At 37.7% G+C, this 20,120-nt stretch overlaps 1 protein-coding gene across 6 annotated transcripts in view; it reads right to left on the reverse strand.

Annotated features, from left to right (window-relative positions):
* The window catches only part of CTNND2 (catenin delta 2), a 691,690-nt gene that overhangs the window by 14,018 nt on the left and 657,552 nt on the right, over positions 1-20,120 (reverse strand). For 5 of the 6 annotated variants that reach the window (XM_054816775.1, XM_054816771.1, XM_054816774.1 and 2 more), the window contains 2 exons: positions 16,990-17,115; positions 3,464-3,590 (listed from right to left, as the gene is read on the reverse strand). In XM_054816775.1, coding sequence (XP_054672750.1) covers positions 3,464-3,590; positions 16,990-17,115 — 253 coding nt within the window. The remainder of the gene's footprint in view (positions 1-3,463; positions 3,591-16,989; positions 17,116-20,120) is intronic. The other variant, XM_054816773.1, reaches the window with a different exon arrangement.

Genomic DNA, 20,120 nt, shown 5'->3' on the forward strand with positions numbered 1-20,120 from the left:
AGGTATTATTAAAACTAAATCCTTCATCACCAATACTCGTGGTATGGCTAAAAGGAGGAAAGTACGAGGTGACTAGGAGGAGAATTGGTTTTGTACTTGATTCTCAAGTGCTGGAGAATGTGAAGGTGATCACTGGCACTGATCATGAAGACCTAGAGCTTGCGATGCTTAGGAAAAGGAGAAAAGCAGAGGAAAAAATAATGGCTTTCAAGTAAACGGCCTTCAATATATTTAGGTGTTGGTAGATACAATGAATTTTCCCTGTTGTGGAGGGCAGGGGAAGGAATACAAGGTAAGTGGCAGAGCACCCCAGAGCCTCATGAAAGCACAATGGTACAAAAATAAATGAAGTGCTAGTGCTTACTTCCACTCCCTCCCCTGCCCCCACCCAGATATGTCAAAAGAACCTCTAAAGCAATAACAATGTCCTTGCTTAAAGAAAAGGGAAAAAAAAAAAAAAATGTAAGACAAGCTCATTTGTGAAGCTTGATCATGATTTATGTCTTTCAGCATTTCTAAACTATGTTACATCTTTTAGTTAAGGAGTAGGGAAGCACTTATATGTAATTAAGGAGTAGGGAAGCACAAGTGATACGGAGTTCTGCTTAGACTGGTTCTGCTGGCCCTGGACTCTGAAAGTCACAGAGCAAATGCAGGACAGACTTTTTTTTTTATTAAGCCATTAGGATTGGAGATTGCCTTTAAATTGCTTGTCAATAGTGATGTAATTCTGAAGAAGTTGTTAATCCAGTAGATATAAAGAAATATGACATTAAATTACCATATCAGCTAATGGCAACTTGAAGTTTAACAGGGAACAAAACAGAATGCAAACCTTGAAAAAGTTGCTAGTATAGGGATGCATTTTGTTTCACGTACTCTAGTAATGCTTTTAAGCACTCTGGTGTTTTGAACAAAATTGACTGATAAAGACAAAATCAGCTCTCTCTGTTCCCTGTGGGAATTATCTCTCTCCTCCCATGTGAGAACAACTGCTTTCTGGCAAGTGTTAAAATCCAGAAGTGCCCTCTTTCAGAGTTTTTACTGGAAGCAGACATAAAATCATTGGTTGACATTAGACTGAAAAGTGGTATCAAGGTTTTCTCTCTTATTCTTAAAGAACACAGAAAAGAAGACAGAGCTCTCTACACTAGTTAAAGCATCTTATCACCAAGTCCTAAGGATGAATGGGCCACTGTGAGTTCATCTACTTCAACTCTTTACCCCAAGGTAGAATCCAGTATACCAAAATAATTCTTGACAGATTTTCATCTAAAACTGAAGATCTCTAATGACAGAGACCACATAACTGCTCCAAGCAGTCTGTTCCAGTGCTTTGTTTCCCTACTGTTAGGAAATGTTCCCTGATGTCTAGCCTGGCTCCTTGTTGCTCATTATTTTCATTTGTCTGTTATGAAAGTAGAGAAAGTTCATGCTGTTCCTCTTCACAGCTGGCTGTTACGTGCTTGAATACTTTATACATAACTCTTCCCACTGCCCCCCTCTTGTGTCTCTTATTCGAGTTAAACAATTACAGTCCATTCAGTGGGTCCTCAGAGCCCAATTTCTCCATCTCCTGATTCATGTGTGCAACTGACAAAAATCCCTAAATCACTTCTACAGGACTTTCGTCTAGCCAGGTATTCTCCTTATAGTTTATTTGTAAAGGATGGGATCTTTTTTTTCCTTTTGGACAGTCTCTCAAATTTCTCAGGGTCACTCTTAATTCCAGTAATGCCCTTCAAGGTACACGAGCCTCTCCCAGGTTTATGATGTGACCCGCAAAGGTAATAGGCATCCTTTGTATATTATCTGGGTCATTAATGAAACCCCTGAAGAGTACTGGGCCCAAGGCAAACTCCCAAGCAAAGCATTCTTCCACTTTGGCAATAAGCAATACCCATTCTTTGCGAATGGTTTTCAGTCAGTTTTGTACTTACCACTTGTGACACTTTCTGGACCGTTTGCTAGCTTGCCCATAAAAATCTTGTGTAAAATAGTCTTACTGCTTTTTTACTGAGTATCCACAAAGTGCTTTAACTATGTTGTACCAGGAATTTTATAACAACAAATCATATCAATGTTTGGATTTGATACGGATACTACCAGACAGACAGTAACTTATACTACTATGTAGAAACAGATAGTCCTAGAGTTAAGCAGTATCTTATGCTCCTACTATCTTTGAGGTGCTCAGATTGTGATTATTTGTTCCAACAATTTTATTGAATGAAATTGAGCTGACTGGTCTGTAATTATATTGGCTCCTCTTCTTTCAGAAACAGCCACTATATTCGTTCTTTTCCAGTCTTATGATAACTGATGATGGCAGAAAGATTTCATCCAAAATTTCTTTAAGCATGTTTTTGAGCAATAGAGTAACAGAAATGAGGAGACAGTTCTGGCCAAAGACAGAACTGAGCTCTCAGGGCCAGACATTTCAAGTGCCTTGCACTTGCAGTCAAAACAAGATTTTGGAGAAGAAAAAAGGAACAAGAACTCTTTACGGACTTGTGTAATAGCAGATTTTGAAAACTAAATGTAGCATTTCTGGCTACATTTTCAAATTTCCTCAGAGGTTGTTCTTCAGGACTAAGATGCAGCTTCCAGATAATTAAAACAATTTTCTTAAAAACAAAACTATGGCACAATGCTGATGGCAATAATCATTTTGGGCAATTTGAATCCTAAACTCTTGGTATACCTATGGAATGACAGCATTTGGTTGAACAGGTAGTAAAAATCACATTCAAAGGCTAACTGTTTCACTCTGTTTATCTTAGAAGACTTTCAGCGGGAATGGTTTTATCTAACCAAGGTATGTTCTGCCTTAGAATAAGCTGAGGGGAAAATGCCCGGATTTCTGAATAGAAAAATTAACACCATGCCATAAGTTGAGATACTTACATTAATTCATTGTATGGATCATACAGACTTCGTGATAGCTGGTGTAAATATGCCATCAATGTTACATGAAGACCTGTAGTCAGTCTTTTGTGAAACTTAATATGCATGTGTATGCACACTTACATATACATACACATATAATCAGAATAAAAGCTGACAAAAAAATAATGTAGATCCTTCAACTTCTGCTAAGTGTGCAGAGTCGTTATAAACAACTTAGTGGTTTTCATGACTAGCAAAGTGAGTGACAGAATTTCCTCATACTACAAATGGACACCACTGCCCTGAGTTGTAGTCAGGTAATCCCAATCAGCAAAACACTGCATAAGAATTGGTAACAAAAAGTTATGGAATATTCTTTCTGTTGTAAAACTTTACAAGGTGTTAATAAAACCCCCATAATTCCTGTTTTGAACAGATAATTCAGCTAAGACTAAAGAATATATTTTGTGCCCTTCCACCACAAATCCGTATGCTAGTGACACTGCTTAAAGAAGGAAAATGACAGTGATGGATTACCTCTGTCTTTACTGCAGTCCTGAAAGCCTTGTCTTACCTGAGCGGTTGTTAGGAGACATGCGCACGGGAGAGATGGAGGGCGTGCGTGATGAAGAGTACGGTCTTTGCCGATCCCTTTCTATTGTTGAAGATGAAGCTACAAAGTGATACTGTGACCATCCATCCTGCAACATCAAACGTTGCAACAGCAGTCAGTGGAAAAGCCATTCAGTTCCCCGTTTTAAGTACAGAGTATTTTCCTCTAGTGTTTTCACTACGTATACAGAAGTAGGCTACTATCTTCTTCCTGCCACTGGGTGGCAAATGATCTTAGCGGTGCAGGATACAATGTGCTGACTGTACTGACACACCAGGAGAAAAATTAAAATGCAGAAAGTTCTGTAAAATAACACATTTCAGAAAGACTGAAGTTATGAAAACACTGAACAACTTTTTAGGCTATTTGTTTAATAGTTCTTTTTCTGTGCCTCTGTTTTCACATTGCAAATGGCATTCTGGCCCTGAAAATATTTTCAAATCATAAGACTGCTTGTTTTCATGGTGAAAATCAGTTTTTGCTTTAAATCATTCCTATCTTATAAGGAAATTTTGGAGTAAGTAGATGGGGAAGCCCCAGCATTATCAAAATTATTGTAACTGTTTGGGTATCAATAGTCTAGTTATATTAACTGCCCATTTGTTCACACATAAGAGAGAAAGAATCAATGCATTTCCTCGTTGCATTTTTCTCCAAGATGTACAGAAAGAAATCCTATACCTTCTATTTAAAACTGTGGCAATGGTGGTGTATTTAAAAAAAAGAACCAAAGTAATACAAACACTGGAAACAGCTAGCTCAGAAATAAAAGGAGTTTAAATCATTCATGTTTTGTTCCTGTACCATAATATAATCCAATAATCCAAAATAATGTACTTTAAATTTTTAAAAGGATATTAGAAATACTTTGAAAGTATCATGAGTAAATAAATTGACTTTTGGTTAGTGCTCTTATTAAATGACAGTATTTCAAATGTCTCAAAGTATTGACAGATTTTAACTGTCTTTATCACTGCTTATTGTTAAATCTAAATCAGTAACACAGAGTTTTCCCAGTCTTGCACTGAAGGCATAAGCCTTCTAAAAATGCCTACTTTCTGTTACGCTCAGTGGAAATTGAGTCAAGCACCTGACATGGTGCTAAACAAAATTTTTGCGATGAAATGCTGAATAAAACCAAACACCATAAAATGCTACCAAAAAGCAGGTGGAATTTTCCTCTTGCTTATAGGAAACTAATTCTCCATTGGGGTAGTAAAGAATATTCTCACCCCCTACCTCAGGCTACTCCGACATCCACCTCTGAATCCCACCCGCTCCCACCCTCTGCCTTTGCCCAAGGCATGTCTCTGACTTTGTTCCCTCCACAGAAACCACGGGGAAACTACCTCTTGGAATTGCAAGAGAAAATGGCTTGAAAATCCCTCTTCCACTAAACTTTTAAGAAACAGAACTCAGCGAGACTGTGACACCTTTCTCTTTCAAAAACAGCAGAAGGACAAAAGATATTCATACCTGATGCAGAGGGAATTGTTATGAGTCAATTAGGATAGACAGAGGTGACACCTAATTACAGATTCTGAGTGCCTGTACTCCTTACGTAATGCATTTGTATAAACGTGCATGTATCTCAGTCCTAAGTTTAAAAGAAAAAAATATATACACATATACATTAGATGTAATATGTATATATATAATGCATATATTTTAAGAACTATTAGTTTATAGCTATAATCATAATGAATAGCTTAAGTCCAATAATCTTATCCAAGCATCAAGACTGTAAATAACATACTTGTTATTTTTACATCTCCTGTTAATAATAACTTGCACAGTGATTTCTCTACTATAAAAATGAAGTAAGAAACATGTGAGAAGCCCCTGCCCTTATCCTGCTGAAAAAAAATGGTTCCCTTCTTCCTCCTTCTCTGGGGTCAGAAGTGCTTACCAGAAAGGTGACTCTCTATAATTCACTCTGTTAGTAGTTTTCTGATCATTTATTTTCTTTTAAACAGACAGCTAAAGAGGAAGATACCTAGAGGACAGACTCTAGATCTGATAAAAGGGAAAGGAACAGACTATTTATTACTGTCTGCCTGCAAAAGGAGAAGACATCAGCCACGTTTACAGAGTGCAATTCAGAAATGCCTTGTGAAAAAGCTTTGTGGATCTGGATGCCTGCATGGCCCGGCAGACTCTCCTTTTGCACTCTTGCTTCCCTCACATCCCCGGCATGTGGGTCAGAAAAAAAGTGACCTGAATCTTACTCTAAACCTTTATTCCTGTTCTCTGTTCCACTGTATTGTTTACATTAATACGTGGACCCTGGCTCTGATGGGAAGTGGATGAAATAAATCCCCGTTATCTGCACAGTCCCACGGATTCTACAGGAAGAGCGTGTGGCACCAGTTTTGTTCTGCAGAGTATCAACCGCCTTTTGGGCAGCTCCCAGACCTCACAGTATTTCAAAGCCCTAATACTTTTAAGTCATCTGTCTCTAGCTCTCCTGTGCTGCAAGGAACAAGCTTCTTCCCTTGCAAAGGTAAACAGTTTGTAACAAATTCATTAAAACTATGCCCATCAACAATTCCAAAAGCTATTAGCGTTAAATATTGAAACTAATTTTTAAGAGCCTAAAGGGAGTATTTTCAATTTAATGCCGAGATAAATACCACCTGACATGATGGCTGCTTCCATTAGTTTGTTTCAGCTCTAGTGCCTGTAATGAAATTTAATTAAATTGATTTGGGTACTTAAAGGTACAGTATATAGCAGTGTCCTGCAGAGAAGAAAGCTAACTCAAAAGCAAAGTGTGTGAGACTGCATTTCAGAAACCAATTTACCAACTACAAACGTGATCTAGGAGAGGAAGAGTAAGATAAAAAGATCTGACAGATCGGAAAGAAATTCAATGCTATTCTGTTACAGAATGGATGCCTTTGTTAACTGGCAGCAATTAATTAATAGGTGGCAACTGCACACTGCAGGAGGGCACAGAACAACCAGAGTACAGAAATACCATTATACGTCCCTATTGTCTCTTCCAAGGTATCTTCTACTGGGCATTTCTCTATATTTTCACTATAATGAATGTATGTATTCTCCCTCTATTATACTCCATAAAGTCCAGACGTTAAAGCTTGATTGGCAGTGATGTGTTTCCAGTGATACGTTCTCGCAAAAGCTGCAGGGATTAGATTTGGATAACCACTGAAGAAAAAAAAAAGTAGTATCGCAGTCTCACTGATCACTTTTTACTGGGTTTAAGGAGGGAACAGGTCACTGCTCAACTTTAAGTCATTTTGAAAATAAGCAATTTTCTTCAGGCCCATGGGAAATAATTATTTTGTCAGGGTGACTAAACTTACTGTGCCAAACACCTATTGCATCTTATGAAAATATAAGTTAGGTTTACCACATTATTCTTTTTGTGTTTAAAATGTAGGGGAAAAGAGAAAGCACTTTCCTATTGTGTTTGCGAGAATTTCAAAGTTTCAGAACTCTCTGGTAGTGGGAGTCCTTGACTTGAGGAGCTGATTTGTGGAAGCGGGTGGTATCAGACACACCATTTTCTTCCTTGTTGTACAGTAACGCTATGAAGACTGAATGAAATTAAGCCCTGATGGGAACTGACACCATGCGGACACAACAGGAAACCAGAGCTCCTGCGTGAAGAATTCAGAGACAAGAGAGAAAGACAGGGGACCAGATACATCGAGGTGACCAGCCTGGGTGACCTCACAGCATCTGCTCAGAAGGAAACCCCACATCAGCTCACGTACTAACAGCCACACAGCAAAAATAAGCACAAGCCCTCCCCTCTGACTGATTATGCTGATCAGCTGCTCAGAAGACACTGGCCTAAAAAGCCCCGAGTGGTTTAGAAAAACTGTACTGTGGCTGCATGCCCATGACTATCTTGCCATGCTGCAGAGCATAGTCTGCCCTGACTCCTGGCCACTGATGTCCCAACACTGTCAGGAAGAGAGAGAGCACCTTCTCGGAAGCAGAGAGATCCCACTAGGGAAAAAAACCAAAAATGATGCAATAAATCCAGTAACAGCTTAAACCTCAGAAACTACAGATACTATTGTGTCCTGCCTCCCTCAAGTTTACAAACTCTCCAGCATGCTACTTCTTGCTTCAGGGCCGATCCTCTTGTGACTTAATAGACATTTTTCCAAATGACTTGAAGCACACAGGACCAGACTTGTTTTGTCATTCTACTTCCTTACCTGTAAGCCAGCATTTTACTGGTTCCAGGAATTAATTGTAATAATAACTGCTCCTGTAATGGTAATAAGCTGTAGAAATGTGAAGTTTTGATAGGCAACCACTTGCAGGATTCGGTAACTAGACCCACCACCGTGTTACAAGTAGGTGATACACAACAAGGCAAAGTGCCTGTAAGAACGTAACGTAGGATCTACTTGCTTTGAAACTCAGCCAGACAGTGCTCTGAGTTGCTGGTGTTGCATCTTTCGCAAGCTGAAGCACTGCTGTCAGGTTAAATGAAACATCCTGACTGGTGTGCACCAGTGTGACACTGTCTAGAGTAAAAGATAAATCTGATGTGAATTAAGTCAAGGCTCATCAGACTTACACAGGTCTGGGCAATTCTTCACTGGGAATTTGTTGTCACAACACTAATAAGACATAACAGAAATTAGAACTGGATCAAATTATCTACATACATTGACATATGAAAGTTACGTGCATGACTTGACTGCGGTGAGAAAAAGAAAATGGTAACAAGGTCGGGGTGATCCACATACGTATCTCACGGAGGTCTTAAATGGGATTTTTGAAATAATGTAGTTTAAATGTTCACCAACCACCACACTTATCATTAGGCTTTACAACCCGGGATCATATTATTTTCTTTAAATACAAAAGGAAGAATAAATACATTTCCCAGTGCTTCTCAACAGAGATACCGAGCCTGACTTCTTTCCCTCTGCCAGCCCCACGGCAACAAGGCCAAATCATCTCCCACTCCGAATACTGAGTCTTCCAGCAGGACTACTGCCTGCGTCCCACCACAGTAGCTGACAAGGAGCTGTCAGCTGCTGAAGGACAGATAGAGAGATGGCTGTTCTCTAAAAAAGCCCCTGCCTTTCTGCTTGAAGCATGTTTACTTTGGAAGAGGGATTTCAACTAAATTCTTAACAACTTCAGCAACTCTAGAAACACATTTGAAAACCAGAACGAGTAGTTTTAGATAAACTATCTATATTAAAAATAAAGGTGTTCTTTCATTTTTTCTTTGAATTTACAGTGCCAAATCCTATTATCAGTAAACAATTCCTGAAAGGGTTGTCCTTTCTGGATTTGCTTGCATTGTTTCCAGGAAAACTCAAAACCAGCAGAGAACTTTTGGGCATTGATCTGCTTTATGATGTATTCTGAATAAATCTATTTCACCAATGTTTTTTTACTGACATTAGCAAAGCTACAAACAATCATAAGCAGAATATTGACATTTTTACTCCTAGGATTTTGTCTTTTGCTTCCAAAGCGGGAACTCAAGATACATTGTTGAACAGCAGAGTAGGGATTAAGTCTGGAACATCTTGGCATTCTCACAGCTTACTCGGCAGTCGTTGCGGTTTGGGTTAAATCCTTCAAACTAATTCTACATTAAGTCTGCGAGTGGAAATCAGTGGCTTCAAAAGACAAAGGGCTGCTGACTCCAACTGTCCTGTTTCCTCTCCTCTCCCAAAGAGTTACAAGCCAGGCCCTCAAAATCAACAAAGTGAAGACACAGATCACTGAAGCTCATCTTAATTTGAGGATTTTAGTATTTATGTTTATAGTCTTATTTCCACACCTTATGAAAGCCAGAAAATTACTTAAAGCAGAGAAATCATTCAAGTTTGGGGAATTTAAAAATATTATAATAATTTGGATAAAGGTGCAGGAGTTGCTCACAGTACAGCCACTTAGCTGAAGTGGTTAAAGGAAAATAGTCTGCTTCCCATGCCTTCTGATAACAATGCCAGTTGCTTACTGGTTACAGGTTACATTGGGAGTACGACACCTGCCCCTGTGCGAGCCTGGGATGAAGGCCACTGGGATGAAGACCACTCGCTCCTCCCTTGAACAGATATAACCGAGGGGAGAGGACGGAGACCCCCGAGTGCTGAGAGCACCAGGAGCAGTGCCATCACTTGAGCCAAGGCAAAGAGCAGCGGTGGCTGAGCAGGCAGGGAAGGACCAAGGCAGCTGGGCAGCAGAGCTGCCGCTGCAGCAGCCGCCTCTCCCAGGGGCTCTCAGCCCCTGCCTCAGTGCCTGACGCTGGGGGGGGCTGCCTCGCCACTCCCCGGCTGGCACGGCTGTGAGATACACACACGCACCCCTTCAATTTCCTTTCTTATGATGAGCGGTGGGCTCATCACCACGCCTCTCCTTTTTACTCTGAATTTCAGAGAACAAATGGCTTTTACTTCTAAGTGACCGTTTCTGCATTGCAGACACAGCAGAAGTTCAATTGCTTAAGAAGCTGAGAGATACGTATTTAGGGCAGCAGGAGGCTTTAAGAAGGGCTCCTAGTCAAACAGTCATTAACCACAGCAAAACTGTCTGGCACTGGATGAGGATTATTAAGTTTTCTGTAGGCTCTTTAAAGTGACATTTTCAGAATCAGTTGTTAAACTCATTCTTTTCGAAACAAGATGTGTACCTCCCAGCCTCCATCTCAGCTCCTCTGAACGCAAAGCCATTATTCTACCATTGTCAGCATTCCACCCCAAAATCATTTGGAATATTTTCTCTCCCTGTTTTCCTCTTGTCATTGCAGAGCCTGAGGTACTATATTCTTCTGAGAGTATCATCCAATTTTTTTCTTTCAAAATACCACAGATGGCCTTGGCCAGTTTTCTCTTCTTCAAATGCTTTTTTTTGTGTGCAGTGTTATCATTTTCTAATCACATATCTTCTACCATAATTTTACATCTCATCCTTTGATTTTAGCTATGAAGAGACACACGATAAGAGAGAGAGATGCTAATTGCTTGCCAAATCTATCCAAGTGAGAAACAGCTAGCTAACTATCCCCGGTTGTTTTATATAGTGCAACTCTGGGATGTTTCAGGAAATCACTGAGGCATTGCTTTACCTGTCCATAATTAATTATTGATTTCCTGTTGTGCGAATTGCAAAGATGACAAGATCTAATCTGATGAATAAAATAGCTATAAGAAAAGGGAATCGTATGTGAGGCAAAGCATGAAGGACAAGACTTCAGATACGGCAGAGTTCATTATTCATTTTGCTGAGGTTATATGCAGCTAAATAATAAACCTTTCAAAACACTGCAATAAAATGAAATAAATTCATTTTTCAAAGCATCACTTTGCCTCTTAAACAGAAATAATTTTTTTTTAATATATTTTAGAAGAAATGAAGGCAGTATTTGGCCCTTCAGCTAGAATTTCTAATCTTCTCCTATTTTCCCCTGCATAAGGTATATAAGCTATAATTTAAATCGTCAGAATCACAAAGAATTATTTTTGCTTGTATCTTGTATGCACAAAACCCCTTGCATCCAAGAAAGTGTTTACAGTAATTTTTGACTTGTCATTTTCATTCCAGTAATGCAATTTCACCTATCTTAACGTGTTTCTGCCCTTATCTTAGCATGTTTATGCCCTAGAAATGCAAACTATGGCTCTTGGCCACAAAATCTCAGGGGTAGGACAAATATTACTTTATGCTCAGGGTCAGTTTCTTAAGACTACTGTCCTTACAAAGACTAGAAACCAATCAATACCTCTTACTCTTACTTTGCATGCATTAAATCATAAAATACAACTCTTCGATTATACCTGTGAACGTAAAACAAGAAAAAATCATCATCAGAATAAAATTCGCACTGTTGTCTCTTATGGTGAAGAACATGGTACAACTGATGATGCCAACTGTGATCAAGAGCCATTAGGACTTCGTGCTTCCTGAAGAGTGGTAATGTGGCTGAAAGCTGGGGATCAATTTATTCAAATGTGTAGCTGCCTGACGAATGTGGAATCAGCATCTATTTGGAAAAATCATTAGATAAACTCATGCTGTCCTTGGTTTTAGGTTAAAAGTTCTTGCACAAATACACTTAAACTAAAGACTCAGAGATCCCAGTGATTATTGCTAAGCTGTGTGAGTTTTACGGATATGCTGCTTTGAACATGTAGTTTACCAACACATTTAGACATTAATGATGAGAAATGTATATTCTTTTTTGAATACCTTTAAGAGTTTCTTATTTGGTAAATAAGAGCTTTGGTATTGTTAACTCCAACAGGAACACACTGTTGCACCAAAACCTACAGCTCTCATTTTAGAGGAACCACAGCTTTCTCTAAAAGCACTTTGTAAAATTAAAAGTAATAAAAACATTTTAGAAACTGCCAGTGAAACCTTTCATTTCTACTTTCTGCAGGAAGAAGAAGCTATCTTTTATCAAGATGAAGTGTATCAGCTAGTAAATGAAGTAAAACAATTCAGAACAAAGCACACATACTACAAAAGAGACTTCTTGCAAAACACAAGATTTTCTTCTTCGAGTCTGAAATGGCAGGCATATTTAGGCCATTTTTGAATTCTCTTAGCAGTTTTAGAAAGCAAAGAGGGAAGAAATGAGAAGGACCTCCCAGCATTTTTTCCCCACCCATAGATCATGTAAGAACAGCAAAGAACTGAAAGTAGGATATTGATGCACCAGCTTAATATTTCGTCGAACTTCGATTGAATTTACATGTACTGGCCACGTTAAACAAACATTATTAATCCCAGAGGAACGAGGAGAATGGTAGTGTAAGTACAGCACCACAGAGGAGCATCAGCAAAAGATGCCCAGTGTTATGCATCAGACCAATACAGTTACACTATTCACCTCTGAAAAGAAAACATGCTTTGATTACCATAATAATAAATTTAATTTCATTTCCATCCCCTCTGTGCTTCTTGCATGTGCTATTACTACTAGTAAAAGTTCTACTGATCTGATTAATTTGCAAAACTATAAGTAGTCATCCAACATACCAGATCAAGTCTGTTGGGAGAAACCAAGTTTCTCACCCATACTCTTTACTATACATGTGCTTTTATCTGTTTCTGAACCTAGATATGCAAACATCAAGCATACAAGTTAACTAAAAATGATATTTAGTTCTGAATGGTACAGATCATGTTCCTTGAATGAATTTTGGAGAAAAAGATTGACAAGAATTAAAAATGGTTTCTCTTAGCATGTATCTTTAAAAGACTTTTGAAAGTCTTTCTAAAGACTTCTGGATTTTTTTCAGTATCTTATATCTGAACCCAGATAAACTTTGTTTGCCATTAATTAATGTTATTTATATTTGTTTTAAAAATTTTAATACATTATTTAAGTGGACTAAAAATGTACCCAGTCCCAAAGGACATGCAGATAATTTTCTTAGGTATCTACTTTGCATTCAAGTATTAAAATCCAATCTTATTCTGAGGAACTGTGCTTTTGAGAAGAAAAATTCTGCAGATGTGACCTTCCACTTATGCATAACCCTCCAGATTCTGGATGCCTGCTCGTATCTCTACCCTAAGGATATTTCAGAAACTTCAGTTACACAATTCACTTCAGAAAGAAGGCTCTAAGTCAAAGATACTGACTCCTGGGCTGCATTTCAAATTTTCTTTTCTTCAGAGAAGTTCAAAAGGTGGAGTACTTTAGAGACAGACTTTACACAACTATGAGATTAAATTTCTCTCTTCTGAATCTGTACTTAGTAACCTTAAAATGGACTTGGGTTTTCAAGTGAAAAATACCCAGTGGTTCCCACATAAGTCAGCTAGAGCTTACCATGAGACTCACTATCAATGCTAACGATGCTTTAGCATCATATATATGTATGGCTTATCCTAGAGAACTGTTTGGACAAACTTTGATGCTTTTCTTTCTTGTTTAGCACCTCTTGAGTCTAGCAGGTTTCGGATGAGAATGGCGTTAGCTTCCACACACCACTTACTGATGATTTAGAAGAATTACTGCTAAGTCTGGTTGTTGAATTACCGCTAGCTACAATGCTGAATGTTAAAGGAAAGCACTATCATGCCTTTAAGGCCCTCATGGGGAAAGCAACAGTCAAGCATAGCTGCAGGTATTTTCTAAGCTCATAGCTCAAACCATTCAGGTTTATTCCTTTAGGTATTCCCAGGCTCTCCTTGTTCAGACATCATGCTTAAAGGCAGTGTCTCCAAGGTCCATGCAGTGTCGTGAGTACATATTACATACGCACACCCATATTCATGTGTATATATACATATATGCACATATATGTATATACATATATGCATATAAATATATATATGCACATTTACCAGCAAAAAAGCTGATACATCATCACACAGACATACAGGTGTTTGCAAGGAGTGGGGTGATTAGTCTGGCTTTAATTGAGCTTAGTCATCACATCTGATTTTTTTGGATACCATTCAGTAAAAAAGCCCTCACCAAAATATTGTAAGCATGGGCAAGGTCTTGCTGCAGCTATGCAGGACTGTCCTCATCAAAATACTATTGTCAGTATTGAATCTTCAATTCAGCGCAGTCTGTATCTTAGATTACTGCTAATATTTTAAATACAATAGTAAACCTGCAAAATGTTTTAGAAAGAAACATATAAATACTGAAATAACTGAAACGTGACTAAAGGAATGGTAGGTGATACTGCAGAGCAAATAAACCTTTGTTGAGAGTATCACAAAGAATTTAACAATGTAAAATGCAAAATGATTAAAATAAATGAAGTCTATTATACAGTAAACATGATGGAATTCAGAAGCATAAAACATTTGAAAACAATTGATGCAGAAACACAAATTTTGATACTGCATCGTGTTGTCACTGTCATATATGTAAGAACATTAATATTTTGGATTCCAAAAGATTTTCTACCCTCTTTAGGCCATGCAAAATATAAAAAATCAGTAACAACATAATGGCAATCCCTTCTCTTTCTAGTATTGTCTGGTACTTTTAACAAACTCAAAGGGAGTTAGAAGGAACTAGGAAAAATATTACTTGATATGATGGATAAGCTAAGAAAATCAGAACACAATCTACTTGACTGCACAAGTGCAGTGATAATTATTTGTATTAAAATAAAATTGGAAAAACATTGTTTGACTTAACATTTTGTAATATTTTAGATATATTGTCTTTTTTTCCTAAACTGTTCTTCTTAAAATTAGCCACATGATTTAGAATGATAATATAGCTAGTTGAAGACACTTAATATATTTGTTATGCTAAATGCTGAGAATCTCTCTCCCTCTTCTCTCTATAAAAAAAAATAAATTCAATTATTCAATTGTTTATACACAATTTTTCCATGTGTAAATACTTCTGAATACTTTTGCATATGCCAAAATTTTTTACCTGTATAGCTCAGCTCAATTTATTTGCACAATTTCCTGTTTAGGCTTCATTATTTTTCTCATGATATGTAAATTCTTATTGTATAGGCAAAGAGGATATTGCTTAAGCAGGCAACTGGCAATGAAAAAGCCACAAACGTTAAAATTTACTTGACAAAGTTTTGAATGATTCTTTAAAAAACAATCCCTGGGAAGGCATATGCAAACAAAGGAGAAGGTAATTTAAATGATAAGTTTATACTATACAGTGAGGTAGCCTAGTGGTAACTGTGTTGAAAAAAGTAGCATCAAGGTAAAAAGAAAAACAAAATTCCAGGCTAATGTATTATTCCTCACTGAAGAAGCTCTAAGAAAGAATGTGAAAAAATTAACAGAATATTCTTTGGTTTGCAGCTACTACCTATTATTTCCTGCAGAATAGAAAATATGCCTTTGCTTTAATGAATCATAGAATCATAGAATGGTTTGGGTGGGAAGGGACCTTAAAGATCATCTAGTTCCAACCCCCCTGCTGCAGGCAGGGACAAGGTAATAAATGAAGAAATACTTCATATTCGCATGTCCATTGGGAAAGGGAAACCTATCTTACATGAACACTGGAAACTAATATATAGCATAAAATGAAGAATTCATAATAATTCAAAACACACACACAAAACCCAGTAATACCAACTTTTTCTTTGGTACTGAAACCAATGACAATTTTACGATTAAGTATTTAACAGCATTGCCATTTGATAAAAAGCCACATTTTAAATGCTCACTTAAATATGAATAACATGTTTTTAGGCAAGAAAGATTGAAACAAAAAGAAAAAAAGAGAGAGAAAGTATATATTTGAAGACTATAATTTTTTTTGCTATATTGGTTATAGAATCTCTATCTTCCAACATTACTCAGATGATGCTTTAAAAAGGCTTAAATATGTTAATTCCACAGAAAATTTCCACATTTCCTTTATTTAAAATCAATTTAGGACTTTGCTTAATTCCCGCTTAACAAAAGAAAGTAATGTCATATATGAGATGATGAAAAGCTGGGCGTTTTAAATATCATATTCCTGTTAGCTAGAGATTAAAAGCATTTACCCTAACCTTGAAAAATATTTATGTCTAAAGTACTTAAAAATGAGATCTTCTCTGATGTCTTCTCTCTTCCAGGCAAATTTAGTAGGAAAAAAATACACTGAAAGAAATAGCATAACTACTGTGTCCTGTGTGACCAGTAAAAAAAATGTAAATTCCTACTTTCTCTACATATTTTATCAGAAATAATACACAGACATATATATATATAAAGGTTTCTACATGGATTTACTTGAATGCTGTGCATATGCAGAAGGTATTTTGGTTTTGCAACAGAGTCACTTTTTATTATGAAAAAACATTAGGAGGAAAACAAAGGACTACACTTGGTTAAGGAAATGGAATTTTAGTACCTAAAATTAAATAGTGCCTCTAATAAAAAAAAAGCCCAGTTGTGCTAATTCTCATCTACTGTACTTATGTCTGAAGGGAATTTCCATTGTTCTTAGTAATAGAGATTTTGAAAATTAGCATTTTAAGAATTTAAATAACTCCTGGACACACTGATTTTTCTATAGATATCCTAGTTTACCTGGGCTCCTCTTACTGAATTACACAGCTATTGTTTTTTTTTTTTTTCTGAAAGATGCCATTGGGCCAGAAAATAAAGCAAAGTGCTTGATAAATTTAATCTGCTATTGCAACATAGTGCTTATCAATAACCGCCTTTCTGTTCGAAAGGTTCAGACAATCAACAAAGAGATTACTGAAATGCTAGAAAGCTTGTCAGGGAACTGAATGTAATGCATTTGCCCCTCTCTCTGGCATACACCGTCCTCAGAGAGAGCACAAGTCTGCACACCTTCCTCACTCGGCTGAAATGAATGGGATTGCTCTACTAAGTGAAGCGAGACGCTTTCCATCTAGAACCTACAGGGTTCAGTGAATGAAACTGTATAATTTTAAAACATATACTCTAGTAAGGCTTTGTTACTTTTGATTCAAACGTCTCCTGCGGAACTCTTTTGGGTACAAATCTCAGTATGCATGAAACATAACAATTCAACACTGGTCAGCTGACAGCCAGAATACCTGGGTTGGGGAATAGATTCTGGTTTCTTGGCTCTGGGAGAGAGTATGCTGAGCGTGCCATGACCCAGAGTGGTGGGTTGGTGAAAATCCTCTGTCATCAGTCACACTGAAGCTTGGGGCCGCCCACTGCCATAAATCAATCAATCAGTCAATCATTTATTAATCAGGTACTTGCATTTTCATAGTTAATATAAAAATGGGCTCTAGACAATGCCTTCTCTGTAATGACAATCTAGTTTTATATTACAGTGGGGGGGTTTACCTTAAATTAATCCATCCTTTTTCTAAAAGGGTGACATATTAATCTGAAAAAGGCTTTGCCATTTGTATAGAAATAAATTAAGCCCCACTGAAAGATCAGCACTGCAAAATACATATGCTTATGAACAATCCGAGTACATGAATAGTTCCTTCAAATCAAGCCACTTTTTTGAGGAACTATTATGTTCTGGATTTGGAATTTAGATCCTTAATGTAGGGTTTAAGTTCTGCACAGACTTTTTGACTAGACAAATTTAACCTAAAGACAGCATCTTTTGGGGGGGATGTCTGACTGACGATAACCTTTCCAGAAGAAAATCCAAATTATGTGTTCCAAGTCTACATGATAGCACGATGTAATTAACATTTTTAAAGGGTGAGTAGGTATATTTTACTTAAGAAAGGAGTTTAGATTCTAAAACTCCTTGACTAGAGTTTTGAAGTTTATTGCTGGCAATTTTCATGGAACATTTAGCAATAAAGGACCTTCTCACAAAGTCATCATTTTATTATTCTGAAAGTCACATGAAGAGACAGTCCTCTTCTAGATCCTGACTGGCTTAACTGCTTCTAAGGCTTTGGGCAATTCTAAATATCTTTTCCAGCGAATGACAGACAAGGCCATCTTCAGAGTGACTACTCTGACTTCATTAAAAGCTTGTCACAATAGTATCCCTGTTGTAAATGGCACACTACACACTGAAGGACAACTGCCTTTAACAGCCTCCCTGGTTTCAAATAATTGGTTGTATTTTTATTCATATGGCAGGTGAATAGGACAAACATTTCTATTATTACATGCAGAACAGAAACCTACGGTAATAAATGGAAAAGAAAAATAATTTCTGCAAATTCATTGTGATCTCTACTCATATACTGGAAGATAGAATAAGTGTAAACATAATGATAGAATGTCAACATATTTTGATGGAGCCTAAATAGTTAGGCAAAGCAAACCAATTAATAGAAAACATATTCTTCCTGACAGTTCTGCCAGCTCTTTAATATTACACACATTTAATGCTAATTGCAGCTAGGGTTTAGCTAATAAATTTTCTTTCATGTTAACATTTAGCACAACCCTTTTGCTCAAATTTCCTCATGTCATTTAACAAGCTATCTGTGTTTAAGAGCAGTAGTTTATTTTCTTGAATATTGAAATAGAGTTTACCAGCTAATGGAAATCTGCTCTCTTACAGTCACATCTGTGGTCTCCAAAGTGTCCCCCAATCTTCAACCAGCTAATATCCTAAAAACTGGAGTGGAGTCCAGTGTTCCTCACTTGGAAATAGGTGTCTTTAAAGAATCACCACAGTAGCTGCTTTCACCTTGCTTAGGTAGCTAAACACAAATGGGACAGTGCCTCTCACTGGAGACTGTAAGCAGCACTTAATTCTCCCACTGACTGTACAGGTTACCAAGACAGGTGAACAAGTGGGGTGTACCATGAGTCTGACGCACAAGGATAAGTGGGACAGCTCCCCTACCTGTTTTTCGTAAGTGCTGAGGCACTGACCCACCCACAGGACTATGGAACCATTAAGCACTTTTGAAAATCAGATTTTAAGTATTTCAGAACGGACTCCCAAAACCAGAGGCAGATAAATGATCATTTATGGCAATATCTAAGTCTTATTTGTACACAACAAAGAAGTTAGAAAATGACATGACTTTAAAGTCACTCTTTGGGAGACAGTATTTCATATACTGATGAAAAAATGTGATGATCACTTCTTTCTTGTAAGCTTTAGCAGTATTTAGAAATTAATCACACTAAATCATCTAAACACTGTTTCTATGGGGCTGAACCTGAACCTTGTTTTCCTCTTGGTGGGAAGTTTTCAGCTTAGATTTCTATATTTCAGCTATTGCTCATCATACTAAAGACTATTCCCTGTGAACTTTTCCATGATGAAGTACCTGCAAATTAAACTTCTGGGATGACTGAATTAATTGCTTCCTCTTGGTCTGTCAAGGGTTTTTTTTCCTATAATTTTAGGACTGGAAACATTTATCCTTTTTCTAAGTTTTCCTTGATGGACTGTGTTAGGATAGTGCCAAATTAAGCATACCAGGGAGTGAAATCCTTTTTTCCCCAAAGCATAAGCCTATAAAGGACAGTAAACACTGTCACCTTACTCACAGATCTGAACACTGACTTTCTGTGCCTTTTCCATGCCAGCCCAGCCTAACAAGTCTATGCGTCCTGCTAAAGCCAGAACACAGCTACGAACTGGAAATCCTAGTGTACTGGATAGTACCTGTCAGAGGAGCGCACGGAGAGTGACATCGCTCTGCAAACACAGTGCATAAGGTATTGTGGACTTAGAGAGCTTTCCAAGTGGAAACTGAGACAACAAAGCCAATGCCCCCTCCTCTTCCTTGAGTTTGCAACTCAAGCTGTAGGAATTAGAGTCTACCCATCATTCTGTGCCAGAAAAACTAGTCTCAACCTGAGCATGTTTTCTAGAAAATAAAAAGCTATTTGAAAGGACAGACCAACAGTTCGAAGAGTGTAACTCCTGTTGTATTAGCTATTAATAAATGGGCATAATGTTCCTGTTCCAGCAAACTGAACAAAAGCAACACACAAACCTTCAATACTTATTTTTGATAGGATCTTGGGAATACCAGAACACATCGGATGCTGCAGACTGCTTAGCCTGTCTCCCCAGTAAGGTTCTATTTTCTGCAAAAGTTCCAGCTCTTGCTTTTGAGGCCTTACAGAAAGGACCTATGAAATCAATAGGCCCTTCTCATTGCTTTCATTGGGTACAGGATCAGCCCACTGCAGAGAAGTTCCTGCGTACCAGAACTCTGAGCTCTGGACTGTTGGAGCTACATTGCTTGCAGGGTTTGTTCTGTCCATC

The sequence above is a fragment of the Grus americana genome, chromosome 2, assembly GCF_028858705.1.
Source record: "Grus americana isolate bGruAme1 chromosome 2, bGruAme1.mat, whole genome shotgun sequence".
In the NCBI taxonomy this organism is placed as follows: domain Eukaryota; kingdom Metazoa; phylum Chordata; class Aves; order Gruiformes; family Gruidae; genus Grus; species Grus americana.